The following is a 16,879-nucleotide window of genomic DNA, read 5'->3' as shown; positions in this document are numbered from 1 at the left end:
CTCTCCTGTTCTTGCCATTGTGGGTGGTTGAACTGGACACTTCTTTCCATAAAATGGGGACAGATGCATAAAGAGTCAAGACATACCCTTTGTTTTGGCCCATTTCCCTTCCTGTTCTCTCTGTGCCAATACTTTCCCCTGACCAGAGCCATGTCTTTTTTTGTTTATTTTTATTTATTTATTTATTTACTAACTTGGGGCTTAAATGAGTCTTCTTGAAACCAGATTGCCCTTTTCTGGTCTCTTTGCTAAATAGTTTCTAACTCTTAGACAATGATACTTCATTTTTTTTTCTAGGTCCCTCAGGATTGAGATGCTTTCATCCTCCTTAGCAACATTTATAATTGTACTTTGATGAGGCTAAAAACCTGACTACCAGGGTTATTTTGTATGCCTGAACTAGGTTCTTGCTACATATCTTGACCTTTAGGAATGATGGGCATGTATCAACTGGCCTCTATGAAACCCTTTTGATACCTTCCAAACTCTTCATTTTCAGGGTGTTCTTATTTCTCAGAAAGATATTACTTAGGCATTGAAAGGTACACTTCTCCTGTGGTTGCCTTACTATCTTTAAGTGGATGATCAGGAAAAGTTCTGGAAGGAAAATGGCTGTGAGAAAATGATAGCTTCACCCCAGACAAGCCCCTGAGATTTGAAAGCAGCGTCATAGGATAAAGACAGAGTAAGGAAGCCTTGTTCCTTTGTCCTTGGACCTCCCAGTCAGAGGGCAGCCTGTCAGACTTAGAAGGTGAGGGGAGGGACTATAACTAATTGCCTGTGAAGCAAAGCAGAGAAAAATTCATGGATCAAGCCAAAATCTAGGAAAATATTCTTCTCTTTCTGCTCAAGACCAAAAAGAACTTTCTAGAAACAGACAGAAAGGAGACAACTGAAAATCACACACATGACTCCTAAAAAGCCAAAGTGTGGAAATAAAAGAGTCTGGGCCATTCAGAGGACAAATAAAAATCGCGTTCACCGCCCCCAGAACTTACATTGCACTTCTTCAAGTCCTGTTGGTCCTCAGCCATTAGCAGCTTTCTCCTGCCACTTAAGGGTTCTCAGATTTGACAGTTATGTTTTACAAGGTCATGGGGTAAGTTCTGCTCTAGGTGGAGGGTAAACATCTAATGGATGAGGTTCAGGATTTCATGACTGATTTAACCAGTCTGTCATGACAAGTATCTTATGTCAGCCTTTTACCAATTGACCATGAGGTCATGCCAGAAAGACTCATGGCTCTAGACAGGGAACTCCCATATGAAACTCCTTTCCTTCATAGAGGCATAGGGCCAGATGCCCTTGTCACTGCTGACATTGTCCCTATAGGGTGCAAGGCTAGCTGGTCTTCTGACAGAGATGACTATAAAGAAGAAGGGACCTTGTAGGCATGAGTGGTGAAGGGCAAGGGGCATACTTAGGCACGGCCCTGGGGGTAGCTGGCATGAGCCCGGCCTGCAGCCTCTGCAGCTGACTAATGAGATTTGGTGATGCAGAAGAAGTCTAAAAGGAAAAAAGCAGCAGGAAGGCTGAGTGTGTATGTTGTGTGTGTGTTTGTGTGCATGTAGTCAATTAAGATTCCAAATTTCTATCCAGGGACCAAATGTACAGCAAGAACCAGGTATTAATCCAAAAGGGCTCCCCTCTCCATCATAATTAAAATCTTAGCAGCACAGTGGCAGACATCTTGGGAAACTAGACAAAGGATGACACCTAACTAATTTCTAGAAGGACTTCACAGCACTGAAAACAAACCAAAAATGTTTGGATGGGTTGGGCTTGGAGAAACAGGAAGAAACCCTCCTGCTTCTAGACAGTAAGTTAACCTGGGAGTATCTGGCACATTTCTCCACTTTTTCATGAATCAGTCCTTGAAAGTGAAATTCATCTTCATTGGGGTAATGGACTTTCTCCAACTTTAATTTCTAGGCTGCTCATATAAGGGCTGAGAGCACACTGGGACCAGAAGACATTCAATGAGTAAATCCTGGATGAATGGTTGGGTCCTGTTTTCCCCAAATCACTTCCTTTTCAACCATCATTGTTGAACTCTATTTGAAGGAAACAGCACCAATAGGATGATGTTCTAGGTAGACACAAACGGGCATAAGAGATGCTCCCACAAAGTCTCTGGTTCCACTATCACTGTGAACTCCTGACACGTCCTCCCCAGTCCTGGTCCCTTCCATGGCTGCCACACACACGAGGGTGGGTCTGGAAGAAATCCTGCTCCAGAGAGGAAGAGATGAAGTGAATAAGACAGAGCTGACGTTTGGATGGACAAAGATTTTTACCTGGTTGCTGTTCTCTGGCCCCTGCCGTCTGAGTTTGGGTAGAGCAGTTGCCAGGGGGAGGACTCCCTTCCCTCCAACCAGCCCGACTCTAGTTCCATCCTCTCAAGTCAGTGTACACTTTCCTGAGGAAACCACTGAGGAAAGTTTGTGCGGTGAAAGTGAACAGAAAAGCCAGCCACTTTTCCCATGGGGGACGTTGACGCCAGCCTGGTGATGTCCCCTCATGGTGAAGGAGTGTCCCTAGAGAAAGTCCAAATCAGAGAACTGGAGCAGAGTGGATAGAACGAAGACAGGAATAAGACATGTCCTGGTCTCTCAAAGCAAGATGTAGTACGAATATACTTATATAGTTTTGGAAAAATTGAGGGAAATGGAAGCGAACACAAGATATGCAAAACAGTAATGTCCAAACCTGTTTGTGGATCGCGGGGTAATGATTTACACTGGTGATACCTTTGCTCATTGTAAAAATTAAAAGAATATTCGTTCCCTTTCCCCCAACCACATATAGAAAAGCACTTCAGAGTTCAAGGGTAAAGCTTGTCACACTTCAAATACAAAATGATTTACTTACATGCAGCAAAATATACAAGAAGTGAATTCAAAAACAAACTTAATTCAATTCATTATATTCGCTTGGCACAATTGCAATTCAGTTTTAAAAAAATATTTGTAAAATACTGAAACTGACCTGAATTCAAGTATAACAGTTTCTTCAACAGAAACATTATCAATGCAATAAAACATTACACGGAATATATCGAAGCAAAACGCCTTCTTGAGTTTTTCCCTTAAATTTCTCTGTTTTTTTTTTTAATACAGTTTTAATGCCAACACAACTCACAATTGTATTTTTAAAATGAATATTATTGCATTGTTTTTGCATATCTTGTGGGACAGAAAATGCAAAGAGTTACTGATTCCCGTTTCAGAAGCAGAGACAGTGGTTTGTTTTTGCTTTCAAATGGCCCCAGATTCAGATCTCCCCACAGTTAGACCAGAAAGGGGGAGCGACACACTCATTCACGCATGGGCGCACTGCATGGGTGCACATACACACGTAGGACATGTGCCCAGACAACCCACTACACACACACACACACACACACACACACACACACACGTAGCACACACACTCACAGAGACTCTCTCATCCGTGCTTCCGCTCTCTGGCACCCACGGATACACCCAGCATTAAAAAGAACCCAACTCAATCACCCATATGTGCAAGACCACATCAAGTGCATTACTTTAAATTATAAAACCAAACCCAAAAAATTGTTACTACCTACGGAAATTATAACAAATTATTGCGCATACACAATGGCTGGTAAAACTCGGACTACAGCGGCTCCACAGAACCCACCGTAGAAAAAGAAAACCACAATCGTTTAAATAATACAGTAAAACCAAACCCGATTTACATTTGCAAAAGTGAAAACAGTAAGGTGGGTGGCTACAAAGCTTTGTAAACACTTCTTCCTCCCCTCCCCCTGGGAAAACAAAATGAAAATAAAAACCAAAAAAACGAAAACTGCAACATGCTATCAAGAAATATGTCAAATCACAAAACAAAAGAGCGCTCAACAGAAGCTCAGCACCACCTCGTCGCGTCAAGAACTGGCTGCCCCTTCCCTGGCAGGCAGCGCCAGCTGCCCCTCCCCGCCAACGCAGGCCCAGCCGCCATTCTGGAGCTGGGAGCACAGGGCAGGTAAGGTGAGCCTGACGCAGACGAGTGGGCATGGCCGGGCCTCGGCGGTGAGGCTGCCACGCACCCCTCGCCAGCCGCTCAGGGTTCCCGAGCTCCTGCAGCCTCCTGCTGTTCCTCCTCCCTCTCTGGGATGGGGCTGGGTCCTCGCTGAAGTCCTACCCCTGCTTCCTTCTGCAAATCCACAGGGCCCTGGCTCTATGGAGACAGTGAGGCTCATACAGAATATGTGCAAAATGATTTTTTTTTTTTTTTTTTACAAGCAAAGTTGACACCCGTTTGACATAGGGTCCTTTTGGTGAGGGCTACCGCAGGAAGCTGAGGTTCTCTTTCATGCCCGGAGGCGAGGGCAGGCGTCTCTTCTCTTGCTCTCCCTCCCTGATTCTTCCACTCCTCCTCACCACTCTACCTCTGTGCACACAACACAAACTGGGATTGCTGCCTTCCATGCCCCCGAAAAACTGGCTCTCCACCACCACCCAACTCTGCGTCTTGTCCCAACGAAATGAATGAAGACGCTGTTCCGGTTAACTCCAGGTCACGAGAACAGTGAGGCACTTCTGAAACGAACCCATTAGGAACATTGAAACAAATAAAAAACCCAGCGTCTCCCCAGCCCTAGCTACTACAGGCTGCCGACGTGGGCTCTGCTGTCCTGGAGCTCCTCCTCGCTCTTCCGACACGCCAGGGTGGGCGCGCAGGTCTCGCCCTCTTGGCCCTCTGCTCTGTCCTGCCCTGGGTCCCTGCAGTTAACGAAAGGTAGTAGGGTGCCATTGGGGCTCTGCTGGGCGCCCCCACTGAGGATGTTGTCTGCGGCGTTCTCCATCTCCTCTATGGTCATGTCACAGGCGTCAGCCAGCTCCTGGGTTGTGACCTCAATAAACTTGGGATCTTGAGCAAACTGCCCCAGTCCTTCTGAAATCAAGACCTGAAGTGGGAAGGGAGGACCATGAAGAAGAACCAAAGAGGAACATTATTCCTGGAGCTTGACTCTTCTCTTTAGGGCTAGGGCAAGGGGCGTATAATTGGTACCTTTGGGAAGTGTGTGTATGTGTGTGTGTGTGTGTGTGTGTGTAGGGGTGCTCACAGGAAAGGAGTGGACACAGAGCATTGCCCAAAGGAATCAGGGGTGCGTAGGTTGGAGGGGAGATGTTTTGGCTGGGGCACTCAAAAACTGTTGTCAAACACATGAGAACTCAGCTTACAGAGGGGGCCAGAGGGGTGCTGTTGGGCCTTTGTCTAAGGTAGAACCCAGCCCACCCTGTCTTTTCTCCTCCCTGCCACCCCCACATGCCTGTCATATTATTCTTGCCAAGAAACCTTCATCCTCCTTTTGTGAAACTTGTTAACCTTTTGTTACCTTGTGCCCCTTGCCTATTGCTGGCTGGCTGCCTCTGTGGGAGAGGACTGTGGGGGAGGTGTGCGGAACGGCATGTCTGCACCTGCTTCTGTTCCCGCTCCAAAGGCCAGCAGGTGATCCCAGAGCTGCTCCCTCTTTCCTAAAGGCTGCTTTAGTGACTGGCTCTGAGCCAAGGGGAAGGTATTCATAATGAAGCCTGGAATGCCTTCCTCCCAGTTCCATTTGTCCTGCTCCCCACCCCATCACTCTTTATTTCCTCTCCTGCTTAAGTTTTCTTCAGAGCTCCCACCCTGTGGGACATGCCACACACATGTTTATTTATTGTCTGTGTCTTCTCACCACAGCATGAGCTCATGAGAGCAAAAACTGGTGTCTCAGCTATATCCCCGCACTTAGAACAGAGCCTGCACGTGGTCGGCACTCAATGGAAATCTGTGAACTGAATGAGGGATAATCAAGGTCAAGTGAAGAACAGGGTTTTGGAGCTAGAAGTGACCTTAGAGGTCATCTGGTTTAACTCTCCACCTCCTGCACAACAGCCTGACGACTGGATGGGCGGTGTCCCTGCCTGCATGAGTCCAGTGATGGCGGGCTCACCCCTTTATAGGAAAGCCCTCCTCATTTGGGAAAAGCTCTGTTGGAAAGGTCTTCCTCATGTGACCTTGAATCCGCTCACCTGGCAGGTTGATCTGCCGCTCCAGGCCTGCACTTAAGAGCCCCTGCCCAGGACATGAGGGGCCTCACAGGTTTGAGATGCCTATCGTGGCCTCCTAGGCTGTCCCCCTTCCAGGTTTGCTTCCCTAGTTCCCCCGACAGTTCTCATAGGAAATGGCATTTAGGGACCCTGCCAACCCCTTGCTGTGTTCCCCTTTGGGCTTGTTCCAGTTTGTCACAGTCCCCCAAAATGTGGTGCCAGGAGTGCATTAGCTGCTCTGGCCAGGGCAGAGCATGGAGGAGCTGGAAGCATTCTTGTTCTAGAACAGTGATTCTCACCCCTGGCTGTGCATTAGAATCATCAAAGGGCTTTTAAAAATATCCATTTAATGTGTCCTAGGTTTCCGAAGCTCCTGGGTTATTCTAATGAGCCCCAGGCTCGAGAACCACAGATACTGATACTGAACAAACCCAGCCCAGGCCCACATTTGCATCTGGAGCAGTCAGAGCTCACCACTGGCTGTAAATTGGTGCCCGGGGCCCTGCTTGGGGTTCACTGGCCTGTGGCAGGGTTATGTTGCTCAGTACTTTCTCCTGCTACAGCAGGCCCGGCCCAAGCAGAAGCCTATAGCGTCTTGTGTGATCACCATTTTCTGCACACCATGCCCTTCTTCAGTAGACCCTGGGAGTCAGGGTCTTTCTGGCCAAGAGACTCGACATCCACTCTACTTGGGAAAGGACCAGATCCTCCCTTCTCCATTCTTCATGCAAAGCCCCCTTGCTGCCCTCAGCCTTTCCTTCCCCCTGTCTGCCTGCTGTGCAGCTCCGGGTCACTTACCGCTTCTACCAGGCTGCTGGCACTGCCGTGGAACTGCCTGCCCTGGGCCCCAGCCTGGCCAGGTACAGTGAGGGACACTGGCCGGGCTCTCCGGATGGTGCTGCCACCTCCACCACAGGGTGTGGGCTCCCCAGACCAGGAGCTGCAGTGGATGGACGGGAAGCTGCTGTTGAGTTTCTCGCTGGATTCGGCACCCTCCAGCCGCAGGGTGGGGATAGGCTGTGGGGGCCAGCCTCGGCTGCCTGGAGTGGCTGGTGGGGTGGCACAGGGCCTGGGGGATGTGCTGGGGGAATGGCTTCTCTGGAGGAGGGGGCTCAGGCCTGCCACCGCCAATGCCTGCGGACACACAAGGAACACGGGTTACTGGAAGCGGTCAGGCCTCTGGCTATTCCTAGCAGCTGTTGTTCCCGGCGAGCTCCACCTACCTGGAGCCCACATCCATCATTTTCAGCCCTCTGAATCCCCCCCCACCCCATCACAACCCAGTGCTCGTGTCCGCCACCCTAAAATATATTCTGTGATCATGTCCGTCTGCAGTGATCGCCTTCTCCTCCAAATCCAGAAAGTTGCAAAGGAGTGGAATCAAGCTCGTCTGCCTTTCAGCACTGGCCCTATCACCAGTCAGCGGTGAATTCTTTTGCTTTTGGTTTTCTCGTGAGCAGTCTACCAGGAATGCTGCCCTCATCAGCTCTAAAACCAGAACACGAATGCCCTCTATCTACCTATCTTGCAGGGTTGATGTGAGGTTCAAGTGCAATATGGTCTGTGAAGCACCATAAAGTGCTAGAAAAAAAATCAGTGCTTATTGTTTTAATTTTTACAATTAGGCTATTAAGAATGTCCTGCTGATCCTTAGCTCAGCTTGTCTCTGAGCTGTTGTTCAAATCTTACACTGTGCTGTGATTAGACTATTTACATATTGTATCCTCTGGCCTCCATGTCACCACCACAACAATTTCTCTGAGTGGAAGTGTCCATGGGAGAGTGTGCAGTGGGAAAGCCCAGACGGAGAGGAAGAGGAAAGGGAACATGGCGGTGGGTTGGGGGGTAGTGGAAAGGCATGAAGGGGGGAGTGTAAATAAAGCAGAGGTTCCTAACCTCATGATAAGAATAGATGGGTGAAATGAACTTCTAGAAATCTTTTTAAATAGCACATACAGTGTCCCCCCGGCTTGCCTCCCCTGCCCACAGCTCTTGATGGTCCCCAGCCTGGGTCCCTGGTTCCCTGGAGATCTGAGGGAAGTATAAGGCTATGCTCAATACTCCAGAAAGCCCAGTGGAAATCATATGTATGCTGGCAATGCCACATCGGCTAAGCAAAACAGTGGATACTTTGAGCCGAAATCATATCAACTTAGCTGAGCCACACTGGCCATCTTTTGCACATTATAAGTTTTGATTGGCAGTTGAGTGCCCTTGGGTATTAAAAGAAATCATCTAATGCATGGGCCTGTGGTGAGGGAGTATACAATTTGAGAGGTAAAAACTTTAGGAAATTTAGACCCTAATTTGCCCAGAAGTAAGAGACTGGCCTTTGGTTCTTTGAGGTTTGCATTATTTCTAAGATCCTGAGATTATGTTGGACATTGGTGTCTTGGATTTCACTGGCTCAGTTGGAGTCAGCCATGCCAAGAGGTACCTCAACTGTCAAATCTCTCTGGACCTGCTTTCCTTGAATATCAGTCTCCTCCTGACCATGTTGCTGGCAGAATCTTTGATCATTTCTATGTTTTGGTGTATCTTGCAACTCTGTATAAGTACATCTATAAGTAACGCTATGTAAGTACATCTGCCTGAGTGCTCTGTAGTGTAAGCCAATGTCTGTGGAGGGAACATCTGCACCATTGTAGGAAGAAAGATGAGGCAGAATCCTGGCACTGCTGATCCTTTGGGACCACATGAGGAGCTCCTGTTCAGTATTTGCTACATCTCCACCCTGGGAACTGACACCCCTTGTTCACGTTCTCACTTGCGTGGACAAGTGCCCTCATCGGGGGCTGTTAGGGCCAGGGGTTGGGACTATGAGTGGTCAAGACAGGGAAGACTGAATGGTGTCTTGGGATTTGCCATAATCATGGGGGTTTTGTAGCCTGTGGGGGTGATGGCCAGTGACATATCTGAAAGTCTGGGCTACCTGATGATGAACCAGATGCAAGGGCAGGACTGTCTTCTGAGAGATGTCTCCCCCTTGATTCTTCTGTCGCTTCAGACATTCCAGGTGGAAGGAGGCCCTTCGACCTGCAAAGCCAGCCATAGAACTGTGATCAGCACAGGGAAAGGGGACACAGGCCTGTGAGGCTCATACCCTGGGAGGTGTAGAAGCCATGTTAGTGGCCCTTGGATCACCTTCTCTCTACCATTTGGCTCCCATATCAGGTAGCATGTGGTCAAGTTCCACCCAACAAGCCCTGCCCTTAGAATCCTGTCTCATCACTGGGCAGCCACTGTGTGGGAGTTGTCTGAGCCAGGCCATGGCAGTTTCTCAGCCACCTGAATGCCTGACCAGTCATTTGGGGGGTGATACCTGGCTGGTCACATCTGGAGTGAGAGGTGTGAGTATTCACCTAGTGAGGCAGAGCGGAGGAAGCCCCTCTTTGGAGATTGCCGGATATCTCTCTTGTCCTCCTCCGGTGGTGTTAATTGCCGATTTTCATCATCCTGATAGGAGAGCCTGGAACAGAGAACTCCTGGAGCTTATTCCGAGAGGCTGAGAAGTTCCACCCCATAGGGACAGCTGCCACCCTGAAGGCAGTTTGCTTTCTCCCTTAGCGAAGGGAACTCCCACTTTTTGCTCTCTTAAAGGTTCGGCGAAGGGGCAGCAGGAATTCCCCCCCCCACCCCCCAAGGCTGGGCCTGGCTCTCTGGCATCACAGATGTTTCCAGCTCCTCATACACGGTCTGTCTGCTCATGAGCCTTGCATTTCTGATTTGAGGCAGTGGAGGCGATCTTGAGTCAAAGTTGGTGAGAAAGTTGGAAAACAATTTTTGGCCCACAAGATTCTTTCCGGGAACAGCCTAGGCTCCGCTGTTTACATATGTGGGTGCTATTTATCATGAGTACTCCCAATTTCAGCCAAAACTTCTCTCCTTCCCCTAATTTCTCCCTGGCCTGCCCACCCTTCATCATCAGGACACACAAGTGGTTACCTATGACAAACATCCAGTCATCTAGTCAGTGACCAGCAGAGCTGTAAGAGGCCTTAGGGGGCATCTACTCAATGGCTTCTAAGCCTTTTTGATGGAGACTCACAATAAGAAATATACTGCTCGTGGTCCCATATACATAGACACCTAATGAACCGAGTTCACCTAAAAGAACTCGGCTTCTGGAACCATACTTACCTTTATTGCATGCATTGCTCTCTGGTGGCTTCTATGCTACTTTATTCTATTTCATCAAACAATGTCAGCTGCAATCCACTAAGTTGATTTCACAGTCCCCAGTGGGAGCAGCCTGCAGTCTAAGAAGACAGGTGCATTCTAACCCCTTCATTTTACAGACAAGGCCACTGACTCTGTTCCTGCTGTGTGACTCCACATGCTTCGAGGGCAGAGACTGTGCTGCCTTCCCTGCTCCTAGCATACTGCCCTTGAGCCTTTGTAGATGTGCAAGAAAATTTCTGACTGAAAACCTCCAAGCCTTTCCTCTCATTTTTGACATGGTGAACTCATCCTATTATATTCTCTTCTATCCAAATTGTACCCACTCTTGAAGACCCAGCTTCTGTTTGATCTTGTGCAAGGAGGCTGTTATGGTCACCTTGACCCAGACCTTCTCTGAATGTCTATCCCCCTCATTGCTTGTACCACTCTGTGAACAAGTAGTTAGAAAATCTCCATGTTATCTCCCTCTTCTGAGATCTTAACTAGTTTGTAAAATATCCTTGAGTGCTGAGGCCGGTTTATTCATGCTCTAGCAGAGTGCCTGGATGCACCAAGCACTCAGTAAGAGCCAAAATGGAAGGACGCATATGCTTTTACTGATTTCTAGGGTATGTGGCCATGTGAAAATTTGCAGTCTCTACAAATCAAAAGGCTAAAGGGCCAGTCCTTCTTTTAGGGAAGTTACTAAAACAATGCATCTTAAACTTTTTGAATGCAACCCACAGTCATAAATACATTTTATGAGACTCAGTACACACATTAAACAAGTATTTCACTAAATAATACCTTTGTGACATTGGATACACTATTATCTATTGTCTTATTCTAACCTATTCTATGCTATTGTGTACTATGTTATTCTTTATTTTACTTTTTTTTTTTTTTTTTTTTTTTTTTGGGACAGAGAGAGGCAGAGCATGAACGGGGGAGGGGCAGAGAGAGAGGGAGACACAGAATCGGAAACAGGCTCCAGGCTCCGAGCCATCAGCCCAGAGCCTGACGCGGGGCTCGAACTCACGGACCGCGAGATCGTGACCTGGCTGAAGTCGGACGCTTAACCGACTGCGCCACCCAGGCGTCCCTGTTATTCTTTATTTTAAAATGCTGATCTTGGTCTGGCTTTCTGGAGCCTGGGGAAGTTTCTGAAGGCAGATACAGAGTTGCTTTTTGTGTTTCTTCATTGATTCCAGGATCCTCTGGTCTTCAGCCCCCTGGAGGAGACCATGTTGAGACTGGAGAAGAGGCTGCCTGGAGCTGCTGAGCCTGCTGGGCCAGACAGACAATAAAGGGCCAGCAGGAAAATGTACCAAGACTAAGAACCCAGCATGGGCATCAGCTAAAGTGGATAAACTCCAGCCTTCAGAAGGCTTCAGCCTCTAAAAACTCTGGGGAGAATATAGCAGTTAGTGGCTGATAAAGTCAGGGCCAGAAAGCTGACTAGACAAAGGTGTGGATGTGATGTTCAGCATTGGAGAGCTTTAAGCACAGTCCTAGCAGACAGGGTGCTGGGATGATGTTACAACTACCAGGCCCAGAACTTCCTTCCAGTCCTGAAGCTGGAGGAAGAAGCCTTCTGCCATAGCAACTTCAAAGAGCCAGGCATCAAAGCACTTGTGAGGCCTGTGAAAGAGGCTGACTCAGACTATACATAGGTTGAAAAAAACAATCCCTGTTATGACCCATCCAGCAAAGAAGAGAGCCCCAAATGGTCCAGGGTGGATGTGCAGTTTGTTTGGATGAGGAAGAATTTCAGTATCCTGGCTGAGCTCAAAACCCATCACCAAGCTCACAAAGCCACTGGAGACCCCTTAAAAGAGATGGCTCTCTTCACTCACCAAAGACTCAACTCAGCCCTGACCTGAGAGGAGTTTGATTTTATTTTGAGCCTAGAGAAAAAGGAAACAAGTTAACTGGGACACTGTTGCTGGAATGGGCAAGACATTACTCCAAAGAAGTTAAGCTTTTATAAGACAAAAGATGGTGTGATGAGGCTTGCATGTTATGTTCACCTGGGCTCATGTCCATAGGTGGTTTTCATGTAGCCTTTCTCTTTCTTTCTTTCTTTCTTTCTTTCTTTCTTTCTTTCTTTCCTTTCCTTTCCTTTCCTTTCCTTTCCTTTCCTTTCCTTTCCTTTCCTTTCCTTTCCTTTCCTTCCTTTCTTTTTCTTTCTAAAGATTTTATTTTTTAGTAACCTCTACACCCAACGTGGGGCTTGAACTCATGACCCCGAGATCAAGAGTTGCATGCTTTTCCAGGTGCCCCTCATGTGCCTTTTCCAATAAAACATTAATATATAAAAAAGTATCGATCATAACTAAGTAAATGTCACAACCCTCGAATGGGTCTGGACTTGTAGTTAAAAAACGCTTCTCTTAAAAAATTCAAACCATAAGAGACTCTTAAGGACTGAGAACAAACTAAGGGTAGATGGGGGCTGAGTGATAGGGGAAAGTGGATGATGGGAAGGGAGGAGGGCACTTGTTGGGATGAGCACTGGGTGTTGTATGGAAACCAATTTGATAATAAATTATATTAAAAATTCCAGCACTGACAAAAATCTTGGCCACTGTTTGCCAGCAGTGCCCTCTGCTGGGTAGCTTTATTATAAGAAGCTTCATGAACTTTTATTTGTCAATACATGTATGTGTGTACTGAGTCTCACTCCGAAGTATGTTTATGACAGTTGGTTTCAGTAAAAAAAAGTTTATGAAACAATGTTTTAAAGTTTTCCTGAAAGCATTGCGTCACAAGAAAAGCTAAGCTAACTGGGGGATAGTGTGCATGTGTGTGTGTCGGGGGTGGGGTGGGGTGGGTGGAGACACATACATCCATCTCCCTAATGAGGTGACAGATGCTTTAGGCATCTTCTGATATATGATCTCCTGCTCCCCAAGTCATGCCCAGAGGAGGGATTTCAGGGAGCTTCCCTTCACCCCCAGACCCTTTCCTGCACATGGGCTAGCCTGGGGGCAGAGCTCACATCTCTGTGGAGATCAGGCTGGGCTCGCTGCAGTACTCAGTGTCTTCACTTATCTTCACGTCATAGGTCTCGTCCTGAGAGACCTCCTCCTGACACACCATGGCTATCTGGCTCTCCCGGGAGTGGCACCTGAAGTGTCCAAGATGGAGAAATAAAGTCAGAAACTGCTAATCCCCACCATTCCTTCAGCAGGTGAGGTGGCACACATTGCACATGCACTCATTCACATGTGCAATGCACTCACACAGGGAACACGCACACACACACGTGCACACACACTCACACAAAACCGCTGTGGCCTCTTCCTCCTGCAGTCGCTGACAAAGCCGCGGAGCCATGGAAGCAGTAAGATTAGAGTTAGAATTCCACATGGAACAAGCATCTCTGGGGTAGGATCCAAGGAGATCTGAGTTCTGACCCCAATTCAGTTGCCCTCTGGCATAAGTCACTAGCTCACCACATGCCTCCAGTATCCCTATCAATAAAATTGAACTAACATATGCCCTGCTTGACTCAGAAACTTGTTGGGAGTAACAAATGAAGTAACAGATGAGATGGTGTTTTGAAAGGTAGAAAGGACCAGCTTTTAAAACAGGGTCCTGGACTGTTCTATACAGGTCGGCGTGGGCCTGGGCAAGGGCTGTCCTCTCCTTCTGCTAGAGACAGCTGGAGCTTTGGGTGCTAGTTGGGCAGAGCTGGGAAGTTCCTGGTGTCACATTTTGACATGGCTTTGGGTTTGTCATTGGCTCCTTGGAGTGAACGCACAGAGAAGAAGCCTCACATAGGGGGGTTTGTTGTCCTGGGTAGTGAGCTTGACTCCCTGCTGAGCTTGAGATCCTCCCACACCAGGATGTACCTTGGATTATTTTGTTTTCCCTCCAGACCAGGATCTTCTGCTCATTTGGTCATGTCTTCTTAGCTCTGGTCCAGGTGTTCTCTCTTTTCCTGTCTGTGCCTCGCTCAGTACCTCCCTCCATCTTTCTTCCTATAGTTCCTGAATGCTGGGGCCCACTTTACTCATGGAGGCATCAGGGAAATATCCCAGTTTATTTTCTCAGGGCTCAGTGATGGATTGGCACCTTAGATTTGACGCTGAGCCAGTGGGCTGTGTGCAATTCGGGACGATACCGTTCCTGGGTACCTACCTGGTTCTCTGGAGAAGGCCCTAACAGATGGCTGCCCACCCCACAGTAAGGAGAGGTGAAATGTTGAAGGCTCTTGATGGAGTGGGAAGAGAGATATGTGAAAGGAGCTTTGGTGAGGCATGATGGGATGAGCTGGAGATGGAGAATGGCAGCAGGCAGGCAACACCACTTCTTGGGGGCCACTGTGTGCAAGACATGCTGGCTTGTCCCCATCAAAAGTAAGGCTAGTCCTGGGGCCACTGCACTTAGCCTTGAGCTGCAAGATGAAGGATGAGGCCCCAGAGCTACAACCTTGGTTAAGTTGTTCCTCCTCACCAAGCTGAAGCATACTGCCTTGAGTTGTTTACTGTGTCGGGAAGGGAGGGAGCCGATGTTTAGAGAGCACTTACTACATGCTAGGCATTGTGCTAGGTGCTTTGCATGTACCATAATCATTGGTAGATGTATCTGTGGGGAGAGGAAGACAATCCCCTGATGTCTCTCCTATCTCCTCTCTAAAAGCCACTCTCCCTTCATTTAATATGGAACACAGTTTGGAAAATACCCTTTGAAGGGGGTATTAGTTTACACTGAGAAGCTAATGATGGACACAATGAGCCTTCCTTAAGAAGAGGTTTTGATAAGGGGAGCAAGGGAGAAAATGGCACTAGAACTGAGTCCCTGAAGGTTGTAGAAGGGGAAAAGGTTTACAGAAAAGGGAGGGGCCACCAAGACAGACATGGGTCAGCCACTTAAACTTTGATATTCCCCTGTACAAAGCTAACCCTTTCACATCAGCATACAAAATCCAGTGCCAAGCACACTGCCCTGCACATAGAAGGCATCAATATACATCTCTTGAGCAGGACTCACCCAACACTGCTTTTGGGTGGTTTAACCAGCCAGGCTTCCAGGCAGTAAGGTTTGACTTGGCTGTCATCAACACTGTTAAATGCCCAGGCCATGTAGGCTTACATGGAGCCATTTGAAAATGGGTGGTAAGAACAGAAGTGAAAACCAGGGGGCAGGTATACTGTCTCCTTAGATGAAAGCAGCTTCAGGACACTTGTCCAGAAAGACACTCACACTTCACGATTATTTTCTAAGTTTGCAAGCAGGAGGGATCGGCCCAAGATCATGGCATGCTGGGGATCTTCCCGGCCTGCTGTGGTGGGGAGGCTGTCCTGCTCTGGAAGAGCAGCTCAACTAAGGGTGAAGTGGCAAGATGTGGAGGCATGTTCCCACCCACCCGGCCTTGGGTACCCGGAGCTGTTGACAGAAAAAGCGGGGAGACCCTCTAAGCCCAGGCTGTGCTTCCTGAGGCCCAGAGCATGAAAGTAGGCACCTACCGTCCCAGCACATCATAGCAATGTATCCTGGAGCACCAGGGAGCAGAGGGTGGGGAGAAAAGCATGCGTCAGGAGGTGGGAGATCAGTCAAACTACCAGGAATGATCCTACACTGGGGCAGAATGAGAAAGTGCTACCGTGAAGGGCCTCCTGACACCAAAATGCCCCTCCCAAGAGGGTTGAGAAGGACATAATAGCTCCGTTCCCATCCTAATTGAGCCAAAGGCCAGGTTTAGGCAGACTTGGGAAAGGCCAGGGGAACAGAGTCTACTGTGGAGCCAGAATGCCGACATCCCAGGGATCAGGGGCTGGAGCTCCTCTGCTTGGTTAGCATGAGAAAGCACAGGAGGCTCTGTCCACAAGTGTGCATCTCAGGACACTTGTTGGGCAGTGGGGCCATGGTGCCTTCTCCCGAGGGTAGCTGCCACATATAATCAAGGGCAAGATTGGGAAGCAGCATTTGCCTGTCTCTTCATGGGCTCTGGGGCAGCATCCTCCATCCCAGCTTGAGGGGTGAGTGGTAGGCCTGGGGGCCAAACTCTCCCCCCATCCACTCTGGGCTGGAGTGTGTGGGGCCCCTGTGCATGGGCCCTGGATGCCCCACCCTCCTGCTTACCTCTTGGAGCTGAGCTTCCATGCTGCCTCCTGTACCCGGACAGCAGGAGACAAGGGGGGCCCATGGCCCTCCACGGTGCTGACTGCGCTGGGGTAGCCAGCGGGACGGGGGAAGCGGCCCAGGGCAGTGTTGTTGGCATTGTTGATGTTGGCGTTGGAGCCAGTGGACGAGTAGCTGCTGGGGGTGAAGGTGGAGTCCACCAGTTTCTCGTGGGATGGCGACTCGGTGTCGCCTTGGCTGTTACCCGCCTTGTTGATGTGCAGTGGGCGCTGGGTGGTGAAGGTCTGGGGGAAGGCGCTCCGGCCGTCGCTTTGGTAGTAGCTGACGTGGTTGCCGAACAGGCCACCGGCCCTCTGTAGGCAAGACGGGAGGGGTGGGTGGAGGAGAAAGCCCCCTCAGCTACCTCTCCTTCTCAGCGAAGGCACGGAAGGTTGTCCGCCTTCCAGAGAGCACAACCATGCCGGGCAGCACATGGCAGATGGGGAACTCTTCACCTGCGTGGCCTGGTGGTTTGAGAGGGAGGGACCCAGAGAGTCCCCTCTGAAACCACTGGGGGAACAGTGAGGGAC

General features: G+C 48.8%; 1 protein-coding gene and 1 pseudogene across 50 annotated transcripts in view; one reads left to right on the top strand and one right to left on the bottom strand.

Annotated features, from left to right (window-relative positions):
- Positions 1 to 3,522: 3,522 nt before the first annotated feature.
- CACNA1C (calcium voltage-gated channel subunit alpha1 C) overlaps positions 3,523 to 16,879 on the bottom strand; it is a 752,159-nt gene continuing 738,802 nt past the window's right edge. For 33 of the 50 annotated variants that reach the window (XM_058744177.1, XM_058744197.1, XM_058744198.1 and 30 more), the window contains 6 exons: positions 16,311 to 16,663; positions 13,222 to 13,350; positions 9,422 to 9,528; positions 8,992 to 9,095; positions 6,858 to 7,193; positions 3,523 to 4,933 (listed from right to left, as the gene is read on the bottom strand). In XM_058744177.1, the coding sequence (XP_058600160.1) occupies positions 4,631 to 4,933; positions 6,858 to 7,193; positions 8,992 to 9,095; positions 9,422 to 9,528; positions 13,222 to 13,350; positions 16,311 to 16,663 (1,332 nt within the window). In that variant the 3' untranslated portion in view covers positions 3,523 to 4,630. Of the gene's footprint in view, positions 4,934 to 6,857; positions 7,194 to 8,991; positions 9,096 to 9,421; positions 9,529 to 13,221; positions 13,351 to 15,694; positions 15,722 to 16,310; positions 16,664 to 16,879 lie in introns of all 50 variants that reach the window. The other 17 variants (XM_058744174.1, XM_058744178.1, XM_058744176.1 and 14 more) reach the window with 1 other exon arrangement.
- On the top strand, positions 11,465 to 12,151 carry LOC131520214 (thymocyte nuclear protein 1-like; annotated as a pseudogene).

Source organism: Neofelis nebulosa, chromosome 8, assembly GCF_028018385.1.
Source record: "Neofelis nebulosa isolate mNeoNeb1 chromosome 8, mNeoNeb1.pri, whole genome shotgun sequence".
NCBI classification, from domain to species: Eukaryota; Metazoa; Chordata; class Mammalia; order Carnivora; family Felidae; genus Neofelis; species Neofelis nebulosa.
This window is presented reverse-complemented; position numbering and strand designations above follow the sequence as displayed.